The sequence below is a fragment of the Eubalaena glacialis genome, chromosome 3 (genome assembly GCF_028564815.1).
Source record: "Eubalaena glacialis isolate mEubGla1 chromosome 3, mEubGla1.1.hap2.+ XY, whole genome shotgun sequence".
NCBI classification, from domain to species: Eukaryota; Metazoa; Chordata; class Mammalia; order Artiodactyla; family Balaenidae; genus Eubalaena; species Eubalaena glacialis.
Window position 1 is genome coordinate 99,491,752 of NC_083718.1, and position 27,219 is coordinate 99,518,970.

Below are 27,219 nucleotides of genomic sequence, written 5' to 3' on the forward strand. Positions count from 1 at the left end.
CAGTTCTGCAGAGTGGAAACAGAGTGCTGGCTCTGGTTCAAATCCCAGCTCTGCCATTTACTATCTGGGTGAGTTGGGGTAAATTATTTAATCTCTCTGGGCCTCAGTTTTCTTAACTGTAAAATTGGGATAATAATACTTACTTTTCTTAGACTTATTATGAAAATTAAAGACGACACATATAACTGTTCAATGCAGTGCTGGCTTAGCTCTGTAAATGTTAATTTTTATTTCTTAAACAGATATTGAGCTATTTCATAGTCACATTATTGCTCATGACTAAGCAAGCCAAGCACTTGGAGGCCAAACTGCTATCAAGCAATCTATGTTTTACAATTAATAATATCAGTAGCTAACATTCACTGAGAACTTTTTAGTACCAAGCATTATGCTGAGTGTTTTTTATGCTCTAAGTTATTTAATCTTAACGAGCCTATCCGGTTAGGTATTAGTATTGTTCCCCTTTGCATTTGAGGAAACTAAGTCCCAGAGAGTTCATTCAGTTAGGAGCTAGGGAAGTCAGGATTTGAATCCCACCTGACTCTTGATCCAAGGTCTTTAATCATGACATATGTGATCAAACTTCTAGACTCTCGAAATCTCCTACTTGTGATATATATACTACAGAGTTTATTATCTGCTCTGAGCACTACGTGGGAAGGCCCAGGTTTTGTTCAATTCCACTGTAGGTAAAGATGTGAAAGGAAACTGCTTTTAAAGGTATGTCATATACTGATATTTTATATTTGTTTTGTTAGAGGTAAAGAGTCTGACTGAAGATAACTGGGGGATCCACTAGATCTTGAACACTGAAGATATTATACTTTTACATTATTGCCAATTAAATAACTATTATCTCACTAGTAGTTTATGTAGCCTGTATTTCATTATGGCTAAAAATATTTCTTAGAACTTGGCAGGTTGTTCTTTTTGTATTCAATCTCAGACAAAAAATTTTATACTGAAAATTGTATAGAGATTTTAAAATGGGAAATGTAAAGATTATCCTAAATGTGATACAAATAGTTATTATTAATTTATAGTTGACAGTATTTCAAGCTAATTTATGAGTTATTTAAAATTACACTAGTTGATAAAGTACAAAATGAGTGATTTAAAATTACACTAGTCGGTAAAGTACAAAATTCTGGGAGAGGCTGATGATATTAATTTGCTGTGGAGCTGAGATATAGAAAACATTATTTAGATCTTACAAGGAGATAACACTTTCATCTGAGGTCATCTAATTATAATGTTACTTATTTTAAAATTTATTTTGTTTTAATAGGGAATTGATATGGGAGATAGATGGACTTTTCATAATTTAATTGATGAAAAGAGAAAATCTGGCCATCTATGGAAATACCTGTTGGCCGGAGGCATAGCAGGTACTTGTGCTCAAACATGCACAGTGTCATCAGAGCGTCTGAAAACCCTAATGCAGGAGTGTTGCGTAGTTCATATGCATGTTTTTGAGTAATGTGAATAATATTTGATGCTTTTAAAAAGAAAGATTTCAGAAGGATTTCAGTACTTATTGATATTCTCATGGGCAAATTATTCATTGACTGTAATCTCCTGGACTCATTTATTCAATAAAGCTCCCAGGCACTCAACTCACCTTGAGGGTACAACAACCAAATAATACACCATTCTCATCCATATGCATTTTGGAGTTACTGATGGAGACAGATATGTAAACAAATAATTAAACATAACCTAATGATCTAGGTCTAGTGTTCTAGGGAGGGCAAAAATTAGGGAAATCTCCTTTTTTTCCGGGGCCAGGGAAGGGAAGGCTACACAATACTCTTGATTCTCTACATGGGTTGGAAATCATGACAGCAAGAGACAGAGACTGGCCAGAGTGGCACTCCTTTATTCCTTATCAAATGCAGGGCTCTGTAGGTGGAATTCTGCAGTTTTTTGAAAAGTTTTGGGTCCTTTTCAAATTGGTGCAGGCAATGAAGAAATTGCCTGTGCCTGGTGGCCAAGTCTCTGGGTATGAATGTACAACTGAAACAAGATGAGAAGGGTGTCCACTCTTCATTGTTCTATTCAAGGCAGAAATGATGGCCTATGACAACGTTCAGCCACTATCTCTTTTTACCTTTTTTTGGGTCACAGAGGAACAAATATCTCTCTAATTTTTATAGACATATACAAAGCAAGAGAGCCTGTCTGGCTGCTGGTATTCTGGGTACAAAGCAGGGGAAAGGGGCAGGAGGCCTACTGTCCATTGTGCAAATTTATTCACTTAATCCATTTGTTTTCAGTCCTATACCTCACTGAATTCTTGAATTCTGTATTCCTGAGTCAAGATACTTTATTCTCTGCTTTCTCCAGAGAATAAAGCTTCATGGGTTTTTAAGGGAAAATTGACTTCTATGTTCATTCCCCTCCACAGACACTTAAGTTATAAGTTTTACTCTGCTAAATGAGTTATCACTTTTCTATTTGCTTTCCACCTCCCCCAAACCTGTTGAAATCACTAGTACACTTTTTCCTTGCAGATTAGTAATGAGGTGACCATATAATTTTCGTTTGAACCGAGATACTTTTAAAAGTGAAAGGGGGGTGCTTAATAATCACGGAGGGACCTAGTTATTGCCTTCTTTGTTACTTTACTACCATTTTTGTGTGGTTTTGGGAGGAAGAGGGAATAAACATGTGTGGTCATTGTACCACTTTTACTGAAAGTCAATTTCTTGCGTGTCTAAAATTATTTTATTTTTCTTTTCCCCTTGATTGGCAGTTTGGCTGAATATGGACACCAAGGTCAAAAATGCTTTCCCTCAGAACTTTTAAGGCATTACCCTATTATTTTCTAGCATCTAGTGTTACTCCTGAGACGTTTTGATGCCATTTTGATTTTTTGTTGAAAACCCGGTTTTCCTTTCTGGAAGCATTTACTCATGCCTCTACCCTGGGTTCTCTGAAATTGTACAATGTGAGTTTAGGTAGGTTCTTATTCATCCATTGTTCTTGACACTTGGTGGGCTCTTCCTTTTTTTTTTTTTTTTTGGCTGTGCCGAGGAATGTGGGATCTTAGTTCTCCCACCAGGGATTGAACCCAGGGCTTCGGCAGTGAAAGCGCAGAGCACTAACCACTGGACAGCCAGGGAATTCCCTGGATTTTATTATATTTTAAACTGGAAGATTTATTCCATTTACAGTTAATGTACTTATTGATATTTTTGGTCAAAGCTACCATCTTATTTTATGCTTTCTATTTGTCCTGCATGTTCTAAGATTTTCCTTTTCCTTTCTCGCCTTCTGCTATCTTTTTTTTTTTTTAATAAATTTATTTATTTATTTATTTATTTATTTTTGGCTGTGTTGGGTCTTTGTTTCTGTGCGAGGGCTTTCTCCAGTTGCGGCGAGCGGGGGCCGCTCTTCATCGTGGTGCGCGGGTCTCTCACTGTCGCGGCTTCTCCTGTTGCAGAGCACAGGCTCCAGACGCGCAGGCTCCAGACGCGCAGGCTCAGTAGTTGTGGCTCACGGGCTTAGTTGCTCCGCGGCATGTGGGATCTTCCCAGACCAGGGCACGAACCCGTGTCCCCTGCATTGGCAGGCAGATTCTTAACCACTGCGCCACCAGGGAAGCGCACCCCTTCTGCTATCTTTTAAAAAGTCATTCTACTTTTCTTTCCTCCATTAATTTTTGCTGTTGTTTTTAAAAATATCACTTGCAGTGATAAGTTGAGGACTAAGATGATGATATCCAACTTCAGACTAGATTTTTATTTGTTTCTCTTAGGTGCTTGGGATCACTGTCAATCTGGGATCACTTTATTTAATTCAAATTCGAGTCTTGAAGTTCCCTGGACCACCCAGGTGATACAAAGCCATGCTGTAAGTCCTTGCAGAGGCTGGTTTCTTCTACCGTGAGGGGATAGACCTGCAAAGTCCCAGTTTAAAGTGGAGGTGGTTTGTCAGACCTTTACCTTCCATGAGCCCTGGGCTTTGTCTTTTGTTCTTTGTTAATCCTGAGAGGTCACAAAACAACAACTAATTTTTCAAATAATTTCACAATTGTTTCTTCTGGGTCCAGAAGTACACTTGAGTGTTAATCTTACCTTTCTGGATTTTCTCCTTCTCTCCTAGATATTGGCCCTGGAATATGTCTCTGTCTTGTTAGCTCATGGATCCCTTTAAGAAACTTTAAGAAAAAAATATTTCATCAGCTTTTTCAGTTATCCTTAGTAGGAAGTTCATTCCTAATTACCCAGCTTGCCATTACCACAAGTGGAATTCGATACATATTTTAAGGCTTTTGGTATGCTGTCATATTCCCCTCCAGAAAGGTAACACCAATTTATCATACATTACTTTTCCTAGTAATGTATGATATTACCTGTTTCCCTGTATCCTCCCAAACACCAGGTAACATTATTTTATAAAAGATCTTGCTGGCAAGAGAGACAATAATTGGTGCACCAAAATTTCCAAAAGGATCTAAATACTGGAATGAATCTTGTCACTTGTATTTTTATCATACTAATGCATTTTTGACAAAGTATATCCTTTTCAAAACTATCAAGTTTGTTAATATTACCTTCTCTTCTATAATCATATTTACATCCTCTATGTCTTGTCTATAGGATGATTTTAAAAGTTTAAAATCAAATAACTACATTCTCATGATGAAGTAAATGTTATTTATTGTAAAGCCAAGTGGTGTGCTAGAACCACATTCCTTTCTCAATGGATCTAGTGCCATACATCCTTGTGGTAGATTGTGTGCAAAGATAACTCCATAATTCTTCCTATCCTTGAAGGCATACCCCTTTGCAATGTGACTTTGCTCCTCCTCGCATCAAGAGGTCGAGTTTATTTCTCCATCCCTTGAATCTGGGTTGGCCATGTCCAGTGACACTGCGGGACTTCCAAGCCTCTGCTTCAAAGCAGTCTTGCAGTTTTTGCTCTTGCCTTCCTAATGCCCTGAGACCATCATGTAAAGAAGCCTGGATTAACCAACTTGAAAACCCTGAGACCATCATGTAAAGAAGCCTGGACTAACCAACTCGAAAATAAGAAACCACATGGAGAGAGAAAGGCTCAGTTAACAGCCAGAACCAACCACCAGCCATATGCTTAAAGACATCTTGGACCATCCAACCCCAGCCAAACTGCCAGATGACTGACGACAGCCGCATAAGTAACCACAGGAAAGAACAGCAGAAGACCCACCTAGTTGAGTCCAGTATAAATTGCTAATCCATAGAATCACAAACAAATAAATTGGTTGTTTCAAGCCACTTAGCTTTGTAGGGTGGTTTGTTACACAGAAATAGTTACCTGATATATCAATACCTTTTTATGTCACTCAAAGGAGAATATTTGAGAAAAACCAAATTACATTATGACTTGACTCTATAGTAGGAGTGATTTAAAAAATATTTAACAACCTGTGTAGACTAAAGAATGCCACAGAGGGCTTCCCTAGTGGTGCGGTGGTTGGGAATCCACCTGCCAATGCAGGGGACACGGATTCGAGCCCTGGTCCGGGAGGATCCCACATGCCACGGAGCAACTAAGCCCACGCGCTCTAGAGCCCGCGAGCCACAACTACTGAAGCCCGCGTGCCTGGAGCCCGTGCTCCTGCAACAAGGGATCTGCCACAGTGAGAAGCCTGCACACCGCAACAAGGAGTAGCTCCCCTTGCCGCAACTGGGGGGAGACTCCGCGCAGCAATGAGGACCCAACGCAGCCTAAAATAAATAAATTTATGTATATATAAAAAAAGTATGCCACAGAGGCTGCAGTACCAATAAATGTGAAGGTAATGTGAGGGTAACTTTTGGAGTGCATTGGCTGGTGGTAGGCTGTCACAGCCTTTGGGGTAAGACGGATACCTAGCATATGCCTGTCTGGTGCAAATGTTACCATCTGTCTTCCCTGTCTTGGTCTGGACTTGCTCTGAACAGAGAGGCCTAGGGATGACACAAGAGGGCAGTTTGCTGGTAGGAGGGCAGGTATGTAGACTGGTTAATGGTCACCTGGGCAGGCACCCCTTTAATGTGGAGCCCACCTGGGACTCCCTAGAGCTGGAGTGACTGGTGCAGTAGGGGGTGGGTATGCAAGGGCTTAGCTCAGTGACTATGTACTAGCTTGTTCAGAAATATTTCCTTATTTTATATATTGGCTGAATATCAGCTCTCTTTTATAGATTTATTGCACAGTTAAAGCAAACATATTTATTACTGTGGCTGTAAAATACAGGTATCATTCTGAGTTTAAGTGTCTTTTTCTCCTCAATAGAGAGTTGGTAATTGTCTTCTAGCTGCAACTGATTTGGTGATTATCCTCATACTGGTTCTTGTTTTTTGTTTTTTTTTTGATATTAATTAATTTATTTCTATTTATTGACCACATTGTATGTGTATTTTATGACAATGTTCCAGATGAACTTTTAGAAAGAATGAGGCTATAAATATACATAAATATAGATGCAACTGCCTCCTAACATATCTACTAAAAGTGTCAACTTTCACATACTTTTAAGAATATTTAACACTGTATGACCATTTAAGTATAAGTATTATATATACCATTATTTTTCCTTGGGTTTTTTTTGTTTGTATTTTCATTTTTCGGTCAGTTTTTCCCTCCTTTTCTCCTCATATATGTATTACAATGAACCTGCTGATCCGCTCCACATTTACTAAGTACCCAGTCATCATACTGCAAGGGCTGCCGGTCCCCTAAAAACAAATAGCTCTTTAATACCTCTTATTTTTAAACCAATTTGTAGCTTCTCTTACTGGACTATATTTGTTGAATTTATCCTTTATTTTTCCTGTTATCTTCACTCACATGCTGAATCACATTGTTCTGGGTTTAATTTTTCTTATGCTGTATGCAATATAGTCAATGTTCAGGGCTCATTCTCCAATACTGTCTTAAGGCTAAACTGAATATCTCTTTTCTAATACATGCCCTGGAGAAAGGTCTCAGGTCTCGGCCACAGAATTAGTTGGATTCCACCTTTTTTCTCTGCTCTCACTGACCATACTGATCACCCTCGTTAAAGGCCTCATAGTCACTTGTTAGCAATAAATTCTCTGAGTTTCAGTTGCCTTAACTTTTCAGGAATGTTGCTTCCCTGATCCTTCAGTTGAAATTTACACCTGATTCACTCTTTTCACGATGGGAGAGCCCTTTGCTCATCCCCTTGAGGAGGAGGAAACAAAGCAACCATGTCTGTGGCATGTTTTTCTGTGTTCCATGTGTAAGGTGTCCCCTTCTTAAGCTATAGTGCAGGGATTAAAATAAACATGCTTCCGAAGCTGTCTAATCACCTGAACAGTTGCTGCTTCCCCAATAGGAGAGATTTTCAACATTTTAGGAATTTTAACTCTCTCCTGCCAATCACATGAAAATTATAATATGTGATTTTCAAAGTTCTTCCTTTCCTTTTCAAGGCTCAGAGCTTAGAAACAAAGAATGTGAAGATAATAAACCATTTAATAGAGATGATAAAAGAGGGTGGTGTCATTTCTTTGTGGAGAGGAAATTGTGTGAATGTTCTCAAGCTTGCTCCTGAAATGGCTGTTAAGGTCTGGTCCTATGAACAGGTAAATATGCACGGCCTATGACATTTATTAACAAAGGGAAGTTATTCAATTTTATTTTTAAGAAATCACTTGGGGTTATTACAAAACAAAGGGAAATAGTTGTTAATACCTATGTTGGAACATTATTGTAAAGTTATATAATTATATTATTACTATATAATTATAATGCTGTTATTTTATCTTAATGATTTTTTTAAAATTTATTTATTTTTGGCTGTGTTGGGTCTTCATTTCTGTGCGAGGGCTTTCTCTAGTTGCGGCAAGTGGGGGCCACTCTTCATCGCGGTGCGCGGGCCTCTCACTATTGCGGCCTCTCTTGTTGCAGAGCACAGGCTCCAGACGCGCAGGCTCAGTAGTTGTGGCTCACGGGCCTAGTTGCTCCGCGGCATGTGGGATCTTCCCAGACCAGGGCTCGAACCCGTGTCCCCTGCATTGGCAGGCAGATTCTCAACCACTGCGCCACCAGGGAAGCCCCTTAATGATGTTTTTAAAAGAAATTTCTTCTTTATGGTCTTAATATTTCCTCCATAAGAGCTATTTTATATCATTCATTTGGGCTTTTACATGGAACTTCACAATAGTTACTAAATTCACTGAATTCTAACAAGAATATGGTTGAATCAAGGGAGACAAAATGAAGAGATGGACAGAGCAGGGCTTTAGAGACCACAGACTTGTATTTGGCACATTCTAGTTGTGTGGACTTGGCCAAGTTCCCATAATGTCTCTGAACTTCAGTTGTCTCATCCATACAATGTGGAAAACAGTAGCTACCTTGCAAGTAGCTTGGCACATTGTAAGCACTCAATAAACAGTGGTCCCAAGTATTACATAAAGTGTAATACAGGATACTGTGGGAAAATGATACAGAGGGACCCTAACTAGGTTGAAAGGCTAGGGAAGGCCTCCTCAAGGAAGTGACATTTAAGTTGAAATCCAAAGGGTAAGTGGAAAATTTCTAGTGGAAAGACAGAGGAAAGAATTTTCCAGGCAGAGGGAGCAATATGTTTAAAGCCCTGGAGGTAAAAGAGTAAGGTGTATCTGAGGCATTAAAAGCTCAGTATGGCTACAGTGGAGATTGTGGTTAAAGATGAGGCTGAAGAGACAGGCAAGCAGAAGGGAAGAAGGGCATGAGCTTGTGCAGGGAGAACCGCTGGGACAGCATGCTGTAACCCAGGTGGGAGGTGAGAGTGATGTCAGTGGAGAGAGACAAGTGGACATATCCCAAAGATATTTAGGAAGTAGATAAGATTTTGTTATAATTGTGGAGCATAAGAGAGATACAGAAGTTTCTAGTTTGTTTAACTGGGGCCGTTTGTCACACATCCCTAGGGGCACCATTCACAGCATACTATTTTTGTAAATAGCATCTGTCCTTTAGGAAGATTATAAGATTTTTGGGGGGAAAGATGTGTGTTTAGTTTTGGGCATGTGGAGCTTGAAGTGACCATATTAGTCAGGAATCTTTAGGTCATAAATAACAGAAAGTGTGACTCAGACTTACTTAATAAAGGGAATTTACTATCTCACATTCAGAAATAAGGTGTACTTCTGATGAGGCTTTATTTAGCAGTTCAACAGTGTCACCAAAGACTCAGTTTCCCCCCATCTATTTCCCTCTGACTTCCTCCAAGTGTGTTTTCCTAAGACTTCCTTCCTTTGTGATTGAAAGATCATTGCCAGAAGCTTCTAGGGGTTCACGTTTCTTTGTTTGCTTGTAGCAGGAAGAGAGCCAACTCTCCTTGTATTTCCCTCAGAAGAGCAAGGAAGCTTCTTTTGAGAAGTCGCCCTAAAACATTTCCTTGGGTCTCACTGGTCAGGGTTATATCATATATTCATCATTGAACTAATCGCTATTTGCAGAGTGATAGGATGTACTGATTGGCTTGGAATGAGAAGCTAAAATAAAGATCACAGAGGCCAAGGAAATATTCTGCTGAAAATCCATTCTATAAGAAAAAATTTATTATCATTAATATATGCAATAATAAAGACCACTCCCTTAGTTTCTACATGGCAAATATTTTACATGTGTGCATTATTGTGTTATTTAATCTTCATAACAATCTTGCAAAGTAGGAACTGCAGGTATAATGGTGACCAGCACAGACAAGGCTCTTGCCTTCATTTTCCAGATGAAGAAACTGAGTTATTAGAGAAGTTAAGTAATTTGTCCTGGATCACTCAGTAAATGACCAGGCCAAGGTTATCCTGGGTTTGTTTGTCATGTCATGTTGCTTCATTAAAATTTGATATGGTTGCCATCAGAACTTATTGCATAAGGTTCTCAGTTGTTTCCATCTCAAAGTTCTCCATTTTCATGATATTTATTCCTTATCATAATCAACACTTGTTGAATGTCTGCTACATACCAGGTCTTATTCTAGGCAAAAAGAGGTACAAGATGAAGTCTCTACTGTTAAGGTTGAGGCCCCCTATCTAATGTACATGACTATATTTAGGTACTAGGTAATGTGCATTCTGGCTTTTAACTATAAATTAAATGCCCAGGTATTCATTGATATTGAATAAATTGCATGCCCTCTGGGACTTTTGAGTGCTAACATACCTTTGAACTCTTGTTAATATAGTATAAGAAGTGTCTTTCTTCTGAAGGAGCCAAATTAGGAACAACTGAGAAGTTTGCTTCTACTTCTTTGGCTGGTGCCACTGTTCAGTCTTTTATTTACCCCTTAGAGGTAAGTGCTGTTGAAAAAAGATTTGTTATCCTTAATGAAAATTATGGCTAATTTTTTTTCAAATGAGCCACAATCCTCTTATCATTAGTAGTTACTGAGTAGGGAAAATCTATTGCTTGGGCAGTGTCTCCAGAGCTGTGATATCTAAGCTGGCATTTCTGTTGCTGTTCTTTATTTTTTTTCTTTTTTTAAATTTTATTGAAGTATAGTTGATTTACAATGTTGTGTTAATTTCTTCTGTATAGCAAAGTGACTCAGATATATATATATATATTCTTTTTCGTATTCTTTTCCATTATGGTTTGTCATAGAATATTGAGTATATTTAGTTCCCTGTGCTATACAGTATGCCTTGTTGTTTGTCCATCCTATATATAATAGTTTGCCTCTGCTAATCACAAACTCCCATTCCTTCCCTCCCCTACCCCCCTTCCCCCTTGGCAACCACAAGTCTGTTCTCTATATCTGTGAGCCTGTTTTTGTTTCATAGATATGTTGATTTGTATCGTATTTTAATTACACATATAAGTGATATCATATGGTATTTGTCTTTCTCTTACTGACTACTTCGCTTAGTATGATAATCTCTAGGTCCATCCATGTTGCTGCAAGTGGCAGTATTTCATTCTTTTTGATGGCTGAGTAATATTCCATTGTATATATATACCACATCCTCTTTACCCATTCATCTGTTGATGGACATTTTGTTGCTCTTTTTTTTTTTTTGCATTTTCCTTTCCATACGAACGTTAGAATTGGCTTGCCAAGTTTCTGTAAAAAAACCCAGAACAAACTGAATTGGGATTTGGACTCTTAGTTGTACTGAGTGAACTTGGGGAAGAAATGACAATTACAATATTAAATTATTTTTGCCCAGGAATGAGATATGTCTCTCTCTTTCTCTCCATTTAGATCTTTCCTTGTATTCTTTGATAAAGTTTATAATTTTCTTATACAGGTCTTACACATTTTGAGGCTTTTATATTACTAGATATGTTGTGATATTTGTTGCTATTAATGTATTCCATTAGATTTTCCTAATGTTTATTGCTGGTATATATGAAAACTCTTGGATTTTTAAGTTAAACTTGTATCCAACCACTCTACATTACTCTTATTAATTCTAATAATCTGGAAGCACTTAAGATTTTCTTTCTTTTTTTTAAAAAATATACTTTATTTATTTATTTTTTAAAATAAATTTATTTATTTTTTATTTTTGACTGCGTTGGGTCTTCGTTGCTGCACGCGGGCTTTCTGTAGTTGTGGCAAGCGGGGGCTACTCTTTGTTGCAGGGAGTGGGTTTCTCATTGTGGTGGCTTCTCTTGCTGCAGAGCACAGGCTCTAGGCGCGTGGGCTTCAGTAGTTGTGGCATGCAAGTTCTAGAGTGCAGGCTCAGTAGTTACGGCACATGGGCTTAGTTGCTCTGCGGCATGTGAGATCTTGCCGGACCAGGGCTTGAATCCATGTCCCCTGCATTTGCAGGTGGATTCTTAACCACTGAGCCTCCAGGGAAGCACAAGATTTTCTTTTCTTGTTTTTCTGAAATTTTACCATGAAATGTGTAGATTTTGACCCTTTTCTTTCATATTACTCAGTTAATTTTGGATCTTTTTAATGAAAACACCTGTCATGTTCCTAGCCCTGGGAAATTTTTGACTATTAAATTTTGGATTTTGTTTTTCTTTTTGATCTCTCTGTATATATGTATGAGATATATATATATATATATATATCTCACATCTTCTTTATCCATTCATTTATTGATGGGCACAGGTTGCTTCCATATATTGGCCATTGTAAATAATGCTGCAATGAACATAGGGATGCATATATCTTTTCAAATTAGTGTTTTGTTTTCTTCAGAAAAATACCCAGAAGTGGAGTTGCTGGATTGTATGGTAGTTCTATTTACATTCCCACCAACAGTGCTCAAGCTTTCCCTTTCTCCACATCCTTGCCAATACTTGTTATTTGCTGTCTTTTTGATGATAGCCATTCTGACAGGTGTGAGGTGATATCTCATTATGGTTTTGATTTGCATTTCTCTGATGATTTGTGATGTTGAGCATCCTTTCATGTTTGTTGGCCATCTGTATGTCTTTTTTGGAAAAATGTCTATTCAGGTCCTCTGTCCATTTTTTAATTGGGTTTTTTTTTTTCTGATGTTGAGTTGTATGAGTTTTTTTGTATATTTGGGATATTAACCCCTTATCAGATATATCATTTGCAAATACCTTCTCCCATTCAGTAGGCTGCCTTTTTGTTTTGTTGATAGTTTCCTTTGTTGTGAAAAAGCCTTTTAGTCTGACGTAGTTCCATTTATTTATTTTTGCTTTTGTTTCCCTTTGCCTGAGGAGACAAAATATTGCTAAGACTGATGTCAAAGGACATACTGCCTATGTTTTCTTCTAGGTGTTTTGTGGTTTCAAGTCTTATATTTAAATCTTTAGTCCATTTTGAGTTTATTTTTGTAAATGGTGTGAGAAAGTAGTCCAGTCTGATTCTTTTGCATGTTACTGTCCAGTTTTCCCAACACCATTTATTGAGGAGGCTGTCTTTTCCCCATTGTACCTCCAATATTCTTGCCTCATCTGTCATAGATTAATTGACCATATAAGTATGGGTTCATTTTTTGGCTCTCTATTAAGTTCCATTGATTTATGTGTCTGTTTTTGTGCAAGCACCATACTGTTTTGATTACTGTAGCTTTGTAGTATAGTTTGAAATCAGGGAGTGTGTTACCTCTAGCTGTCTTCTTCTTTCTCAAGACTGTTTTGGCTATTTGGGGTCTTTTGTGTTTCCATACAAATTTTAAACTTATTTGTTCTAGTTCTGTGAAAAATGCCATTGGTATTTTGATAGGGACTGCACTGAATCTATAGATTGCCTTGGATAATATAGTCATATTAATAATATTAATCCTTCTAATCCATGAGCATAGTATATCTTTCCATTTGTTTGTGTTGTCTTCAGTTTCTTTCATCAATGTCTTATAGTTTTCTGAGTACAAGTCTTTTATCTTCTTGGTTAGATTTATTCCTAAGTATTTTATTCTTTTTGATGCAATTGTAAATGGGGTTGTTTTCCTATTTTCTCTTTCTGATAGTTCATTGTTTGTGTAAACACCAACAATGATGTTTCTGTATGTTAATTTTGTACTCTGCAACTTTATTGAATTCATTTATTAGTTTGAATAGTTTTTTGGTAGCAACTTTTTAGGATTTTCTGTTTAGTATTATCTCATCTGCAGACAGTGACAGTTTTACTTCTTCCTTTCCAATTTGGATTCATTTTATTTCTTTTTCTTGTCTGATTACTGTGGCTAGGACTTCCAATACTATGTTGAATAAAAGTGGCAAGAGTGGGCATCTTTGTCTTGTTCCTGATCTTAACTTTTCACCATTGAGTATGATGTTGGCTGTAGGTTTGTCTTATATGGCCATTATTATGTTGAGGTATTGATATATTCCCTCTATACCCACTTTCTTGAGAAAGTGGGTATAAATGAATGTTGAATTTTGTCAAAAGTTTTTTCTGCATCTTGAGATGATCATATGATTTTTAGTCTTCAATTTGTTAATGTAATGTGTCACATTGATCGATTTGCAAATATTGAACCATCCTCCTAGATGCAATATAGGAGATGCAATTTCTCTGAGGATATTAATTATACTTGTTTTAAAGTCTTGTTTGTTCTGTTGTTATTTATTTTTTCTAAATTCCGAATTAATGAATACAAGGAACACACAGAGACCCTGGATTAAACATGAAAGTGATTAATTTTAGAGCTATGAGTCAGAGCAGATGTATGTAATTTAAATATGTTTTGAATATATTTTCTATAATGTTTATACTTTTTTACTCCTTTGTAATTATAAGGATGAAACATCCAATTTTTAAAAACAATATAGATTTTCCATGTTGATTTTTAAATTTTAACATTATTTTCCCTTCAAAGTCTAAACTGACCTGTGTATTTGTCTGATGGTGTTTATATGTAATCTAGGATAAGCAGTACTTCCTTTAGATTATGTACCTTTACATTTGCACACTAAAGAAGCAACTGATTTAGTAGCAGATAAGGAGATTCCTGCAAATACATTTCTATCATAGCATTTCTCAGTGAGAAAGGAACAAATAGTATAAAATTGAGGCCCACATATTATACTTGGTAAAGAGACATAGCTCATTCTGTCATACTAAACTTCAGTGTCAGCAGGGTTTTCCGTATGTTTTCCTTTAGTCCAAGGAAATTCTGGATACTCTTTACACAAATTTCCATTAAACATTTTTGCCTCATTTGCACATTCTCTCTCCATACATGTGGGGTGTGTGTGTGTGTCTATGTAGAGAGAGAGCAAGTTGGAAATATTGTGTCCTTTACCTCTAAAAATTTCAGTGTGAATTTACTAAGAACAAAGAACTTTCTTTTATATATTATCAAAATCAGGAAATATAACAATAATACAATACTATTATCTAATCCACAGTCCTATTCAACTGTCTTTAATTGTTAATTGTTCTAATAATCATCTTTATAGTAATTTCTTTTTTAAGTGGTTCAGGATCCATTTCAGGATCATGTGCCAGGTCTCTTTAACATCTTTTTATCTGGATAAGTTCCTTAGTGTTTCTCTTCTTTTCTTTTTGGTCTTTCTTTATGTTGGTATTTGTGTGTATGCTGTCATATATATATTTTATTTAATAAACCTGCCATTCACAAGTTGTGTGTATATATATACATGTGCTGATGTTTGTGAAATCCTAATATCAGTTTATTAGGATACTTAAGTTGGGGATGGAGGTTGTAGGAGCTTCATTTTTCTTTTAGGTTCTTTTTTGAATATATTTGACATAAAATTGTGTAAATTTAAGGTGTACAATATGTTAATTTGATGGATTTATATATTATAGCAATATTTAGCACTTCAATCACGTTCATAATTATCCTTTCTTTTAAGTGGTTGGAATAAATAAGTTCTAGTCTCTTAGCAAGATGGTTGATTACAGTACAAGAATGTTGTCTGTATTCACTATACTGTATGTTAGATCTCTAGAGCTTATTTATTATTTGTTGCAAGTTTGTGCCCTTAAATAGCATCTATCTTATCCCCCCTACCTCCCATCCCCTGATAACCACCATTTTACTCTCTGTTTTTGCAAGTTTGGCTTTTTTAGATTCAACATATAAGTGATGCCATATTGTACTTGTCTTTCTCTGTATGATTTATTTTACTTAGCACACTGTGCTCCAAGTCCATCCATGTTACTGCAAATGGCAAGATGTCCTCCTTTCTCGTGGCTGAATAACATTCCATTGTGTATGTATATATACACACATATATATATACATATATATGTGTGTATATATATATACACACCACATCTTCTTTGTCTATTCATCTGTTGATGAGCATTTAGCTTGTTTCCATATCTTGGCTATTGTCAATAGTGCTACAATAATCATAGAAGTGCATATATCTCTTTGAAATCCTGTTTTCATTTCCTTTGGGTATTATACCCAGAGGTGGAAGTGCTGGATCATAGGATAGATCTACTTTTAATTTTCTGAGGAACCTCCAACTTGTTTTCCATAGTGGTTGGATCAATTATATTCTCTTTTGGGTTCCTTATCTGAGTCATAGTACAATAGCTGTGGCTACACTATTATGTAATTTGGACAAAAAGAAGACAGAGCTGGATTCAGATACTCTCTCTTCCTGCAAAGTTAAATTCAGAAATTTGGTAAAAGCATTTAGGCACTGTATTTGTAACATACTAGTATGCAAAAGTAAAATATTCCAGGGAACAGTGGGAAAATGACAGTAGGTATACTGTCGTTGAAAAATCAGTTTGACCTAAGATTGTTTTCTCCTTTTAATTCTATAACAATGGATGAGTTCTGTAGCTCACAATTTCTGGAACTGCCCTGGGTTGGATAACTGATCAATGACCCTATAACATTCTTTCATATTCAGGTTTTAAAAACTAATTTGGCTGTAAGTAAAACTGGACAGTATTCTGGGTTATTGGATTGTGTCAGGAAGATCTGGAAGCTTGAAAAGGTAACAGGTTTTTACAAAGGCTATATTCCTAGTCTTCTGACTGTCATACTGTATGCAGGCGTAGACACCACTCTCTATGAGGTGAGTTTGTTTCCATGATGGGCTTACAACAGATTTATTAGATCTGAAAATATAATACAACTGAAAAAGTTTTAAATAAAAAATACATTTAAAACTGAGTGAATAGAAAACACATTTTTTTTTCTTTAACAGTCTGTTTTGCCGGCTTCTCTTCCTCAGGATTGCAAGCTCATTTCCTATAAATATTGACCTCGACCTTCCCTCTTGTCTCCCTGCACACAACTCCCTCTCCCTTGGTGACTCCATCTGTTGCTGGGTTTCATTATAGCTGGTATATCAGTAACTTGGAGATCTGTTTTTAAAACCTCTTTCCTGATCTTCAGACCACCAAGGAGACTGAATGATATTCTTTTGCTTCCCATTTTTTCCCTAGTGTCAGAAGTCTGATTTGGCTCATGTTACTTTTTTATGGGGTTTCTTGTGAATAGTTTCTGGTTATACTAATGATCTACTCCAAGTCAATTATAGTCACTTGATTCAGAAAAAAGGAAGGGAAGAATATAAGATTTTTGGGGGATGGGGTGGGAGTGCAAAATAATAATGACCTATTTTCGGTGTTAGTAGTGTCCAGTTTTACTTTTGTCATTCTCTGCAGCTGATTCTGACAGACCATCAAGCATGACATTCCTTGTCCAACTCCCTTCCTTTTTGATAATCCTGAGCACCTTCCACCCCACAAGACTTCTTAATTCTTGTCAATGGTTAGAATGGCAATTAGGATCATGGACTCAGACTGCTTGAGTACAAACTATGGCTTCACAATTTGCTTAACCTCTCTGTGCCTGAATCCTCTCACCTTAAAAATGGGGATTTATTCATTCAATAAATAATTATTGAGTTGCATGTACCAGGCTCTGTTCTTGGTGCACCAAACAAAAGAGACAGAAAGTCCTATCTTTAGGGAGCTCAACGTTCTTTCATTGGGAGATAGACAATAAACAATTGAAGTGTTAATGATAGGGTTGTGGAGAAAAACAAAGCAGGGAAGGAGAGTAGATAGTGTTAGGGACTGGAAGGCCTTCCTGAAAAGATACCTTTCGAGTAAAGACAAGAGGAAGTGAGGGCTTGAGCCATGCATACAGCTACAGGGAGGACATTTAGGGTAGATGCATGCCTGTGCAGCTGGAGCAGGGTGAGCCAGAAGAGATTAGTAGGAGAGGAGGTCAGAGAGCAAGTGGGGGGCCAGTTTTATAGGGCCTTGCAGATCATAGAAGGGACTTTAATTTTTGCTCTGTGTGAAATGGGAAACTCTTGGAGGGCTCTGAGCAGAGGAATGCCATATCTGACAAGATTTTTTATCATAAAAATTTTTATTGAGATATAATTCATATACCATATAATTTACCATTTTAAAGTGTACAGTTCAGTATATTCACAGGGTTGTACAACCATCTCTACTATCTAATTCAAGAACATTTTCACCACTCCAAAAACAAACCCTGTACTCATTAGCAGTCACTCCCCATTCCCAACTCCTCCACTTCCTGGAAACCACTAATTTACTTTCTGTCTCTATAGATTTGTCTAGTCAGGGCATTTCATATAAATGTAATTATACAGTATGTGGTCTTTTATGACTGGCTTCTTTTCACTCAGCAAAATTTTTTCAAGTTTCATCCATCTTGTAGCATGTATCAGTATTTCATTTTTTTTTTCTGAATATTGTTCCATTATATGGATATAAAATCTTTTCTTTGCCCATTCACCAGTTAATGGACAATTGGGCTGTTTCCATCTTTTGACTATTATGAATAATGCTACTATGAAACTGAGTATAAGTTTTTTTTTAAACATCTTTATTGGAGTATAATTGCTTTACAATGGTGTGTTAGTTTCTGCTTTATAACAAAGTGAATCAGCTATACATATAGAGTATAAGTTTTTGTGTGGATATATGTTTTCGTTCTCTTGGGTATATATCTAGGAGTGGAATTGCTGGGTCATTAGATAACTCTATGTTTAACCTCTTGAAGAACTGCCAAACTGTTTTCCAAAGTGGCTACACCATTTTATTTCCACCAGCAGTGAATGAGGGTTCTGAGTTCTCCACATCCTTGCCAACACTTGTTAGCACCTGTCTTCTCTATCTTGTCATACTTGTGGATAGAAAGTGGTACTATTGTTTATTATTAATTGGTTTATTTGCCTTTTTATTGTTGGGTTGTAGGAGTTCTTTGCATATAATAGATACAAGTCCCTTAGATATTTGATTTGCAAATATTTTCTCCCATTTCATGGGTTGTCTTTTACACAAGTTTTAAATTTTGAGGAAGTCCAATTTATTTATTTTTTATTTTGTTACTATTGTATTTGGTGTCATATATAAGAAACCATTGCCTAATCCAAGAACATAGAAGGTTTACATCTATGCTTTCTACTGAGGGTTTTATAGTTGTAGGTCTACTATGCATTTTGAATTAATTTTTGAATATGGTGTTAGGCAGGGGTTTAACTTCATTCTTTTGCATGTGGATATCCAGTTGTATCAATACCATTTGTTGAAAAGACTATTTTCTCCACTGGATGGTCTTGGCACCATTGTTGAAATTAACCATACATGTTAAGAGTTTATTTCTGGACTCTCAAATTCTATTTCATTGGTCAGTCTGTCTATCCTTATGCCAGTACCACAACTGTCTTGATTATTGTGGTTCTGTAATAAGCTTGAAATTAGAAAATGTGACTCCTCTGGCTTTTTTCTTTTTTTCCCCTCAACATTGTTTTGCCTATCCTGAGTCCCTTGCATTTCCATATGAATTTTAGGATCATCTAGTGTTAGAAGTTTTAGGACAGTGGACAAAGTATGAAAAAATGGTCTTTGGTATGTTGGAAGAGTAAATGGTCAAGGGAAATATGGTATTCTAGGGGATAATTAAAGGCCCACTTAAGATTTTATGATCATGAATTTAAAATGAGACCAATCAGTATGGGTGTGTTCTCTTCAGCCATGTTTAGCTGCATGGCAGCAGACATGGAGTAGGCCGAGTTGGCTTTAGGAAGGTTGGTTCTGTCATACTAACATGATGAAGGGAGAAAAAAAAAACATCAGAATTGTAAGATAATAGTAGGACCTACCTCATGGGGTTTTTATGAGTATTAAATTAATATATGTGAAATAGTTAGATCTGCCCCAGCACATGGAAAGTGCTATATAAGTGTGAGATATCATCACTATTATCATTTATGTCCCAGAGATAGTGTCTTTCTTTCTTATTGAGGCTGAGTGTTCTACCTTGGCTCTTGATCCATGTCCTTGCTCTATCAGTACTCCCCTTGGACACTGGAATCACTTTCAAGTCTCTTTTTCAAAATAGAACAAACAAACACCTAAACCAAAAAAATACAAAATTTCTCTCTAACTCTTCCTCCTTCACTAGTGACTGCTATCAATTTCTCATTCCTTTACTCCCAAAGGATGTGAAGTCTCATCTATACTTTATTTCCTCATTGTTTATTTTTTCCTTAACCTACTGTAATTTGCTTTCTGACCCTTGATCTGCAGTTGAAAAATTAAGTAAAAATCTTAATTGAATATATACTGAGAATTATAAAACATTAATAAAGGAAATTAAAGATAATTCAAAGAAATGGAATGATATCCCATGCTCTTCAACTGGAAGAATTAATGTTGTTAAAATGGCAGTACTATCCAAAGCAATCTACAGATTTCATGTGATTCCTATCAAATTACCCATGACATTTTTCTCAGAACTAGAACAAATAATCCTAAATTTTATATGGAGCCATAAGAGACCCAAAATTGCCAAAGCAATCCTTAGAATAAAGAAAAAAGCAGGAGGATAACCGTCCCAGACTTCAGACAATACTACAAAGCTGCAGTAATTAAAACAGTGTGGTGTTGGCACAAAAACAGACACACAGATCAATGGAACAGAATAGAGAGCCCAGAAATAAACCCATACAACTAGAGTCAATTAATTTTCAACAAAGGAGACAAGCATATAAAATGGGAAAAAGACAGTCTCTTCAGCAAGTGGTGCTGGGAAAGTTGGACAGCTGTATGCAAATCAGTGAAGTTAGAACACACCTTCACACCATGCACAAAAATAAACTCAGAATGGCTTAAAGAATTAAGCATAAGATATGACACCATAAAACTCCTAGAAGAGATCATAGGCAAAACATTCTCTGACATAAATCGTACCAATGTTTTCTTAGGTCAGTCTCCCAAGGCAATAGAAATAAAAACAAAAATAAACAAATGGGACCTAATCAAAGTTACAAGTTTTGCACAGCAAAGGAAACCATAAACAAAACGAAAAGACAACTTACAGAACGGGAGAAAGTATTTGCAAATGATGCGACTGACAAGTGCTTAATTTCCAAAATATACAAACAGCTCATACAACTGAACAACAAAAAAAACAAACAATCCAATCAAAAAATGAGTAGAAGACCTAAATAGACATTTCTCCAAAGAAGACATACAGATGGCCAATAGGCACATGAAAAGATGCTCAGTATCACTAATTATTAGAGAAATGCAAATCAAAATGATGAGGTATCACCTCACACCAGTCAGAATGGCCATCATTAAAAAGTCTACAAATAATAAATGCAGGAAAGTGTGTGGAAAAAAGGGAATCCATCTACATTGTTGGTGGGAATGTAAGCTGGTGCAGCCACTATGGAGAACAGTAGGGAGGTTCCTCAGAAAACTAAAAATAGAATGACCATATGATCTAGCAATCCCACTCCTGGGCATGTATCTGGACAAAATTATAACTAAAAATATACATACACCCTTATGTTCATAGAAGCACTATTTACAATAGCCAAGACATGCAAACAACCTCAATGTCCATCAACAGATGAGTAGATAAAGAAGATGTGGTACATATATACAATGGAATACTACTCAGCCATAAAAAAGAATGATTTGCAGCCATTTGTAGCAACATGGATGCAACTAGAGATTATCATACTAAGTGAAGTAAGCCAGAAAGAGAAAGACAAATACCATATGATATCACTTATATGTGGAATCTAAAATATGGCACAAATGAACCTATCTATGAAACAGAAACAGACTCACAGACATAGAAAACAGACTTGTGGTTGCCAAGGGGGAGGGAGGATGGGGGAGAGTTGGACTGGGAGTTTGGGGTTAGTAGATGCAAACTATTACATATAGAATGGATAAACTACAAGGTCCTACTGTATAGCACTGGAAACTATATTCAACATCCTGGGATAAACCATAATGGAAATGAATATAAAAAGGAATGTATATATGTGTATAACTGAGTCACTTTGCTGTACAGCAGAAATTAACACAACATTGTAAATCAACTATACTTCAATAAAAAAATTTTTTTTAAAAATCCTAAGTAAACCTGATAATTAGTCAAGTTTGGGAATCATTAAATGAGGAAAGGCCTTAAAAGCAGTGCACTAGTTTGTTAGGGTTGCCATAACAATATAACACAGACTAGGTGGCTTAAACAAGAGAAGTTATTTTCTTGCAGTTCTGGGGGCTAGAAGTCCAAATCAAGGTGTCGGCAGTTTGGTTTCTCTGAGACCTCTCTCCTTGGCTTGTAGATGGCCACCTTCTCCCTCTGCCCTCACATGGTTTCCTCTGTGCGCAGGCACAACTGTATCCAAACTTCTTTTACTTACAAGAACACCAAACTTATTGGAACAGGGTCCACTCTGAATACCTCATTAAGTTAACTTAATTACCTCTTTAGAGACCTTATCCAAATATGGTTACATTCTGAAGTCCTGGGGGTTAGGGCTTTAGCAAAAGAATTTTGGTGGTGGTGGGACACAGTTCAGCCCATTACAAGTAGTCAGTGGCATTGTCTAGTATCTTTAGATTAAAATAATTATTTTGATATTTTAAAACCATTTAATCATTCATCTAAAGCATGATCTGGAGACTCTGGGGGTGGGTTCCTGAGACCCTTTCTGAGGGTCCTTGAAGTCTAAACGATTTTCATAATATGAAGATGTTATTTACCTTTGTCACTTGCATTCTCTTGTGACGAAAGAGTTTTTCAGATTTGTGATGACATCATTGCTCTGCTGGTTAATAAGAACATATTATTGTTTTTAAAATTTTTCTGTTTTAATGTCTAATATTATAGAAAATATTGATAGGTATTTATAACCCACATAAACAAGAACTTTTTGGTGTCCTCAAGAATATTTAAGAGCGTGAAGAAATGCTGAAACAAAAATATTGCTGTTAGAAGAAATGCAATTTGACATAATAAACTTCCTTAAAGATTAGGCAATCAGGGCTCTAAAGTCCAGAGCCAGTTTCCATCATTAAGGTTCTCTGATCTCTGGTTTTTTATACATAGAGAACACCTCTGGATAATTCTAATGGCTAGGATGGTACCTAGGAAGAGATAATATTTGGATAATTTGAGTCTTTGAAATATTGAGGGCTTTATTAACTGTGCATTAAATTACATGAAAAATTAGCAGTTCAAAAATGTATATCCTATGGCTCTTGCTACTCTGTACTGGATTACTGCATTCTGCATTTGATATACTTCATTATAATACAACACGGAAGATAGAAAGGAGTGCATGCCTATGGTGAGAAAAGATATTAACATTTTATTATTTTGGTTCTTCTTTAACAGCTGTTAAAGTGTATTATTACTTTGTTCTCTGTCAGCTTTTGAAGACTCATTGGCTAAACACTCACGCAGAGGACCCTGGGTTGGTGATTTTGATGGGAAGTTGTGCCTTGCCTAACTTTTGTGGTCAGTTTGTCAGCTACCTCCTGAACCTCACATGGAGGTTCAAGGTGAGTTTTTGTGAGACAGATGATAGTTACAAAGCCCCATGTGATTCAGGATTTTTTACTTTCTGCTCTGAAGAATGTCTTAGAATCCTCCTCATTACCATCATTCAGTGTTGGCTCTTTTGAAAAGACAAAATTAGGAAATCCTTCTCATATGAGTTTTAATGGTGCTATTTATTTTAAAATTGAGTTTTAAAGATCAAATCTGAACTTCATAGCCACATGAAGATGGCATATTCTGCCTTGGGTGGTAGAATTAATGTCTCCACACTGGAGGTGTCCAGTCTATTCTTGAACTAGAGTTCACAAGATTGTGATCATGAAGGATTCAAAATTTAGATAGTCGTCTAAATGACTTGTAAAGGATTTTTACAAGGTGATATACAGTGATTCAATTTCATTTAAAAAGAAGTCAATAAAATATCTGCTGATTATTAGAAAAATTTATCTATTGAATTCAGAAAAGGAAGATTCTATCTTTCAATTCACAGTAGTTGATTGTGGGAATTTTTACAAATATATACACACATGAAACTTCCAACTAGATTAAGACATAGTACATTTTCAGCACTCCAGAAGGCTCCTTTGTGCCTTTCCCAGCTAATAAACATCCCACCCCAAGGTAATAATTATTCTGAATTTTATCACCATTTATTAGTTTGCCTGTTCTTGAAAACCATGTACTGTCTTGGAGAGTCATTGTTACATGTAGTCTTTTTCTTTGCTGTATAATATTTCATTATGTGAATACCACACTTTATCCATTGTACTACTGATGGCCATCTGGGTTGTTTCTAGTTTTGTGCTATTATGAATAAATCTGCTATGAATATTCATGTACTTGTCTTTTGAAAAACATAAACACCTTTTTTGATTATAGAATAAATGCATATTCAGCTTTAGTAGATATCGTCAAATTTGTTTTCCAAAATGCTTATTTCAACTTGCATTATAAAAGCAATCTATAAGTCCTAGTTGCTCTTCATCTTTGTTAGCACTTGTTATTGTCAGTCTTTTAATTTAGATATTCTGATGATGTGTAATAAAATCTCATTGTGACTTTAATTTGCATTTCTCAGTGTCTAGTGATGTTGAACATCTTTTTATATGCTTATTTACCATTTGGATATCCTCTTCTATAAAGTGTTTTTGCCCATCAAAAAATAATTAGATTGCTTTTTTTTTTCTGATTTGAAGGAGTTCTTAATATATTCTGGATACAAGTTGTTTGTCAAATTTGTATATTGCAAACATCTTCAAGTTTGTGGCTTGTATTTTCAGTCTTTTAATGGTATCTTTTGATGAGCAGATGTTCTTAATTTTATTGAAGTCCAAATTACTAATCTTTTCTTTTGGTGTTCTGTTTAAAAAACTTTGCCTAACCCAAGATCACAAATTTTTTGTTTCCTTCTAGAAAATTTATCATCTTATCTTTTCATATTTAGGTCTGCAACCCACTTAGGATATTTTGTGTGTATTTATAGTGGTGGAGGTAAAAATTTATTTTTTTCTCATATAGATATCAGTTCAGCACAATTTATTGAAAGGATCATTCTTTCTTCATTGCATTGTGATAAATCAGGTTACTCTAGTTGTATGGTCCTGTTTCTGAATTCTCTACTCTGTTTCATTGGACTACTTATATTAATAATGTACTGTCTTAATTATTGTAGCTTTATAAGAAGTCTTCATATCTTGTATTTTAAGTCCTTTGATGTTGTTGCTCTTCAAGATTATCTTGGAAATTTTTGGCTCTTTGAATTTTTACATAAATTTTAAAACCATCCTGTTAATTCTCACACCAAAAAATCCTGCTAAGATTTTGATTGGATTATTTTGAATCTTTAGATCAATTTAGGAATAATTTATATCTTAGAAGTCCATGAACATGGTATATCCCTTCACTTATTTATTTAGGTCTTATATCATTTCTCATAGTAATATTTTGTATTTTTCAGTGTAGAGGTGATGTGTGTCTTTTGTTAGGTGTATTACTAAGCATTTGATTTTTTTGGTGTGATAACAAATGGAATTTTATACAATATTTATTTTCTAAGTGTTTGCTTTTGCCAGCTTTTTAGAAATACAGTTGGTTCTAGAACATTAATCTTGTATCCAGCAACTTTGCTAAATATATGTATTAATTGTAATAGTTTATCTGTCAAGTTTTCTTTTCATTTTGGATTTTATATGTACACAGTCATGCCTTCTGTGAATACAATAATTTGGTTTCTTATGTTCCAGCTTTTATACTTTTCAAGTCTTTTTCTTGCCTCATGGCACTGGTTGAGACCTCCAATACAATGCTATAATGGTAATGGTAAGAGTGAACATCTTTATCTCATTCCTACTCAGAGGAAAATTGTTCAGTATTTTACTATTGAGTATGATGTTTGCTGTAGGTTTTGGGAATATACCCTTTGTGAGATTAAGAAAGTTCCCTTCTCTTCCTAGTTTGCTGAAAGTATTTTTAAAATTATGAATAGGTACTGAATTTTATCAATTGCTTTTTCTGCATCTATCAAAATAGTACCATGATTTCTCTCCTTTCTTCTGTAAATGACAATGATTTTCAAATGTTAACCTTGAAATCATGGAAAAAACTTCACTTGGTCATGTTGCATTACCATTTTGTATAATGTTTAATTTGATTGATAATATTTTGGTTAGGATTTTTATATCTATATTCATGAGAAGTTTTGGTTGTAAATTTCCTTCCTTGTAGTGTTCTTATCAGGTTTTGGTATTATGGATACATTGGCCCCATAAAGATAGGAAATGTTCCTTCTTTTTCTATTCTTTGGAAGAATTTTTATACAATTAGAATTATTTTTTCCTTAAATAGTTGGAAGAATTCATCAGTGAAGCCAGTTTTGTCTGGATATTTTTGATGGAAGGTGTTTTTTTTCTGTATTTTAATTACAGATTTGAGTCCTTTAAAAGATATTGATTATTCAGGCTTCCTATTTCTTCTTTTGCCAGTTTTGAGATATTGTGTTTTTCAAAGAATTTGTCTATTTCATCTAAATGTTTAAATTTATTAGCATAAGGTCATTAATAATGTCCTTTTATTAAACCCTTAATAATGACAGTAGGTCTTAAAGTGATGTCTCCTTTTACATTTCTGACATAAGCAATTTGTTATTTTTCCTTTCTTTTTCTGAATCAGATTTGTTGGGGTTTATTGATTTTATTATCGTTTGACTTTATTGATTTTTCTCTATTGTCCATTTGTTTTTTATTTCACTGGCTTCTGTTCTTCTCTGTATTATTTTCATCCTCCTTCTTTTTTCTTTTAGTTTCTTGAGTTAGAGGTTTAGATTAGAGGTTGGCAAACTAGGCCTGGAGGCCAAATCTGACTCTCCACCCATTTATGTAAATAAAATTTAATTGGAACACAGTCACCTCCATTTATTTATGTATTGTCTATGGCTACTTTCATGTTACAATGGCAGAGTTGAGTAGCTGCAAGAGGCCCCCAAAGCCTAAAATATTTACTATCTGGCCCATTACAGAAAAAGTTTGCTGACCCCTGGCTAAGATAACTGATTTTAAATCTTCCTTCTCTAACATATGAATTCTAGGTTCTGAATATCTCTGTAAGTATTGCTTTACTTATACACTATAAATTGATATACAGTGTTTTCATTATTATTCATTTCAAAATATCATCCAAATTTCCACTGTGATTTCTTTTTTGACCCATTGATTATTTAGAATATACCCATTGATTATATACAATGTACTCACTGTATATTGCTTAATTTACAAGCATTTGGGGATTTTCCAATGATCTTTCTAACACTGAACTTTTAGTTTAACTACACTGCAGAGAGATATACTCTGCATGATTTCTATACTTTGAAATTTATTGAGACTTGCTTTATTGTCCAGATATGGTATCTCTTGGTAAATGTTCATGGTACACTGGAAAAGAAAGTGGATTTTGAAGTTGTATTTAGTGTTCTATATATGTACTGTGAAAGGTCAATTAGTTAAATGTTTTTCAA

General features: G+C 35.6%; 1 protein-coding gene across 1 annotated transcript in view; it reads left to right on the forward strand.

The window, feature by feature from the left end:
- The window catches only part of LOC133087113 (mitochondrial adenyl nucleotide antiporter SLC25A24-like), a 69,299-nt gene that overhangs the window by 18,620 nt on the left and 23,460 nt on the right, over positions 1-27,219 (forward strand). The window contains exons 5-8 of the mRNA XM_061183881.1: positions 7,428-7,580; positions 10,172-10,279; positions 16,261-16,428; positions 23,081-23,212. Of these exons, the coding sequence (XP_061039864.1) occupies positions 7,428-7,580; positions 10,172-10,279; positions 16,261-16,428; positions 23,081-23,212 (561 nt within the window). The remainder of the gene's footprint in view (positions 1-7,427; positions 7,581-10,171; positions 10,280-16,260; positions 16,429-23,080; positions 23,213-27,219) is intronic.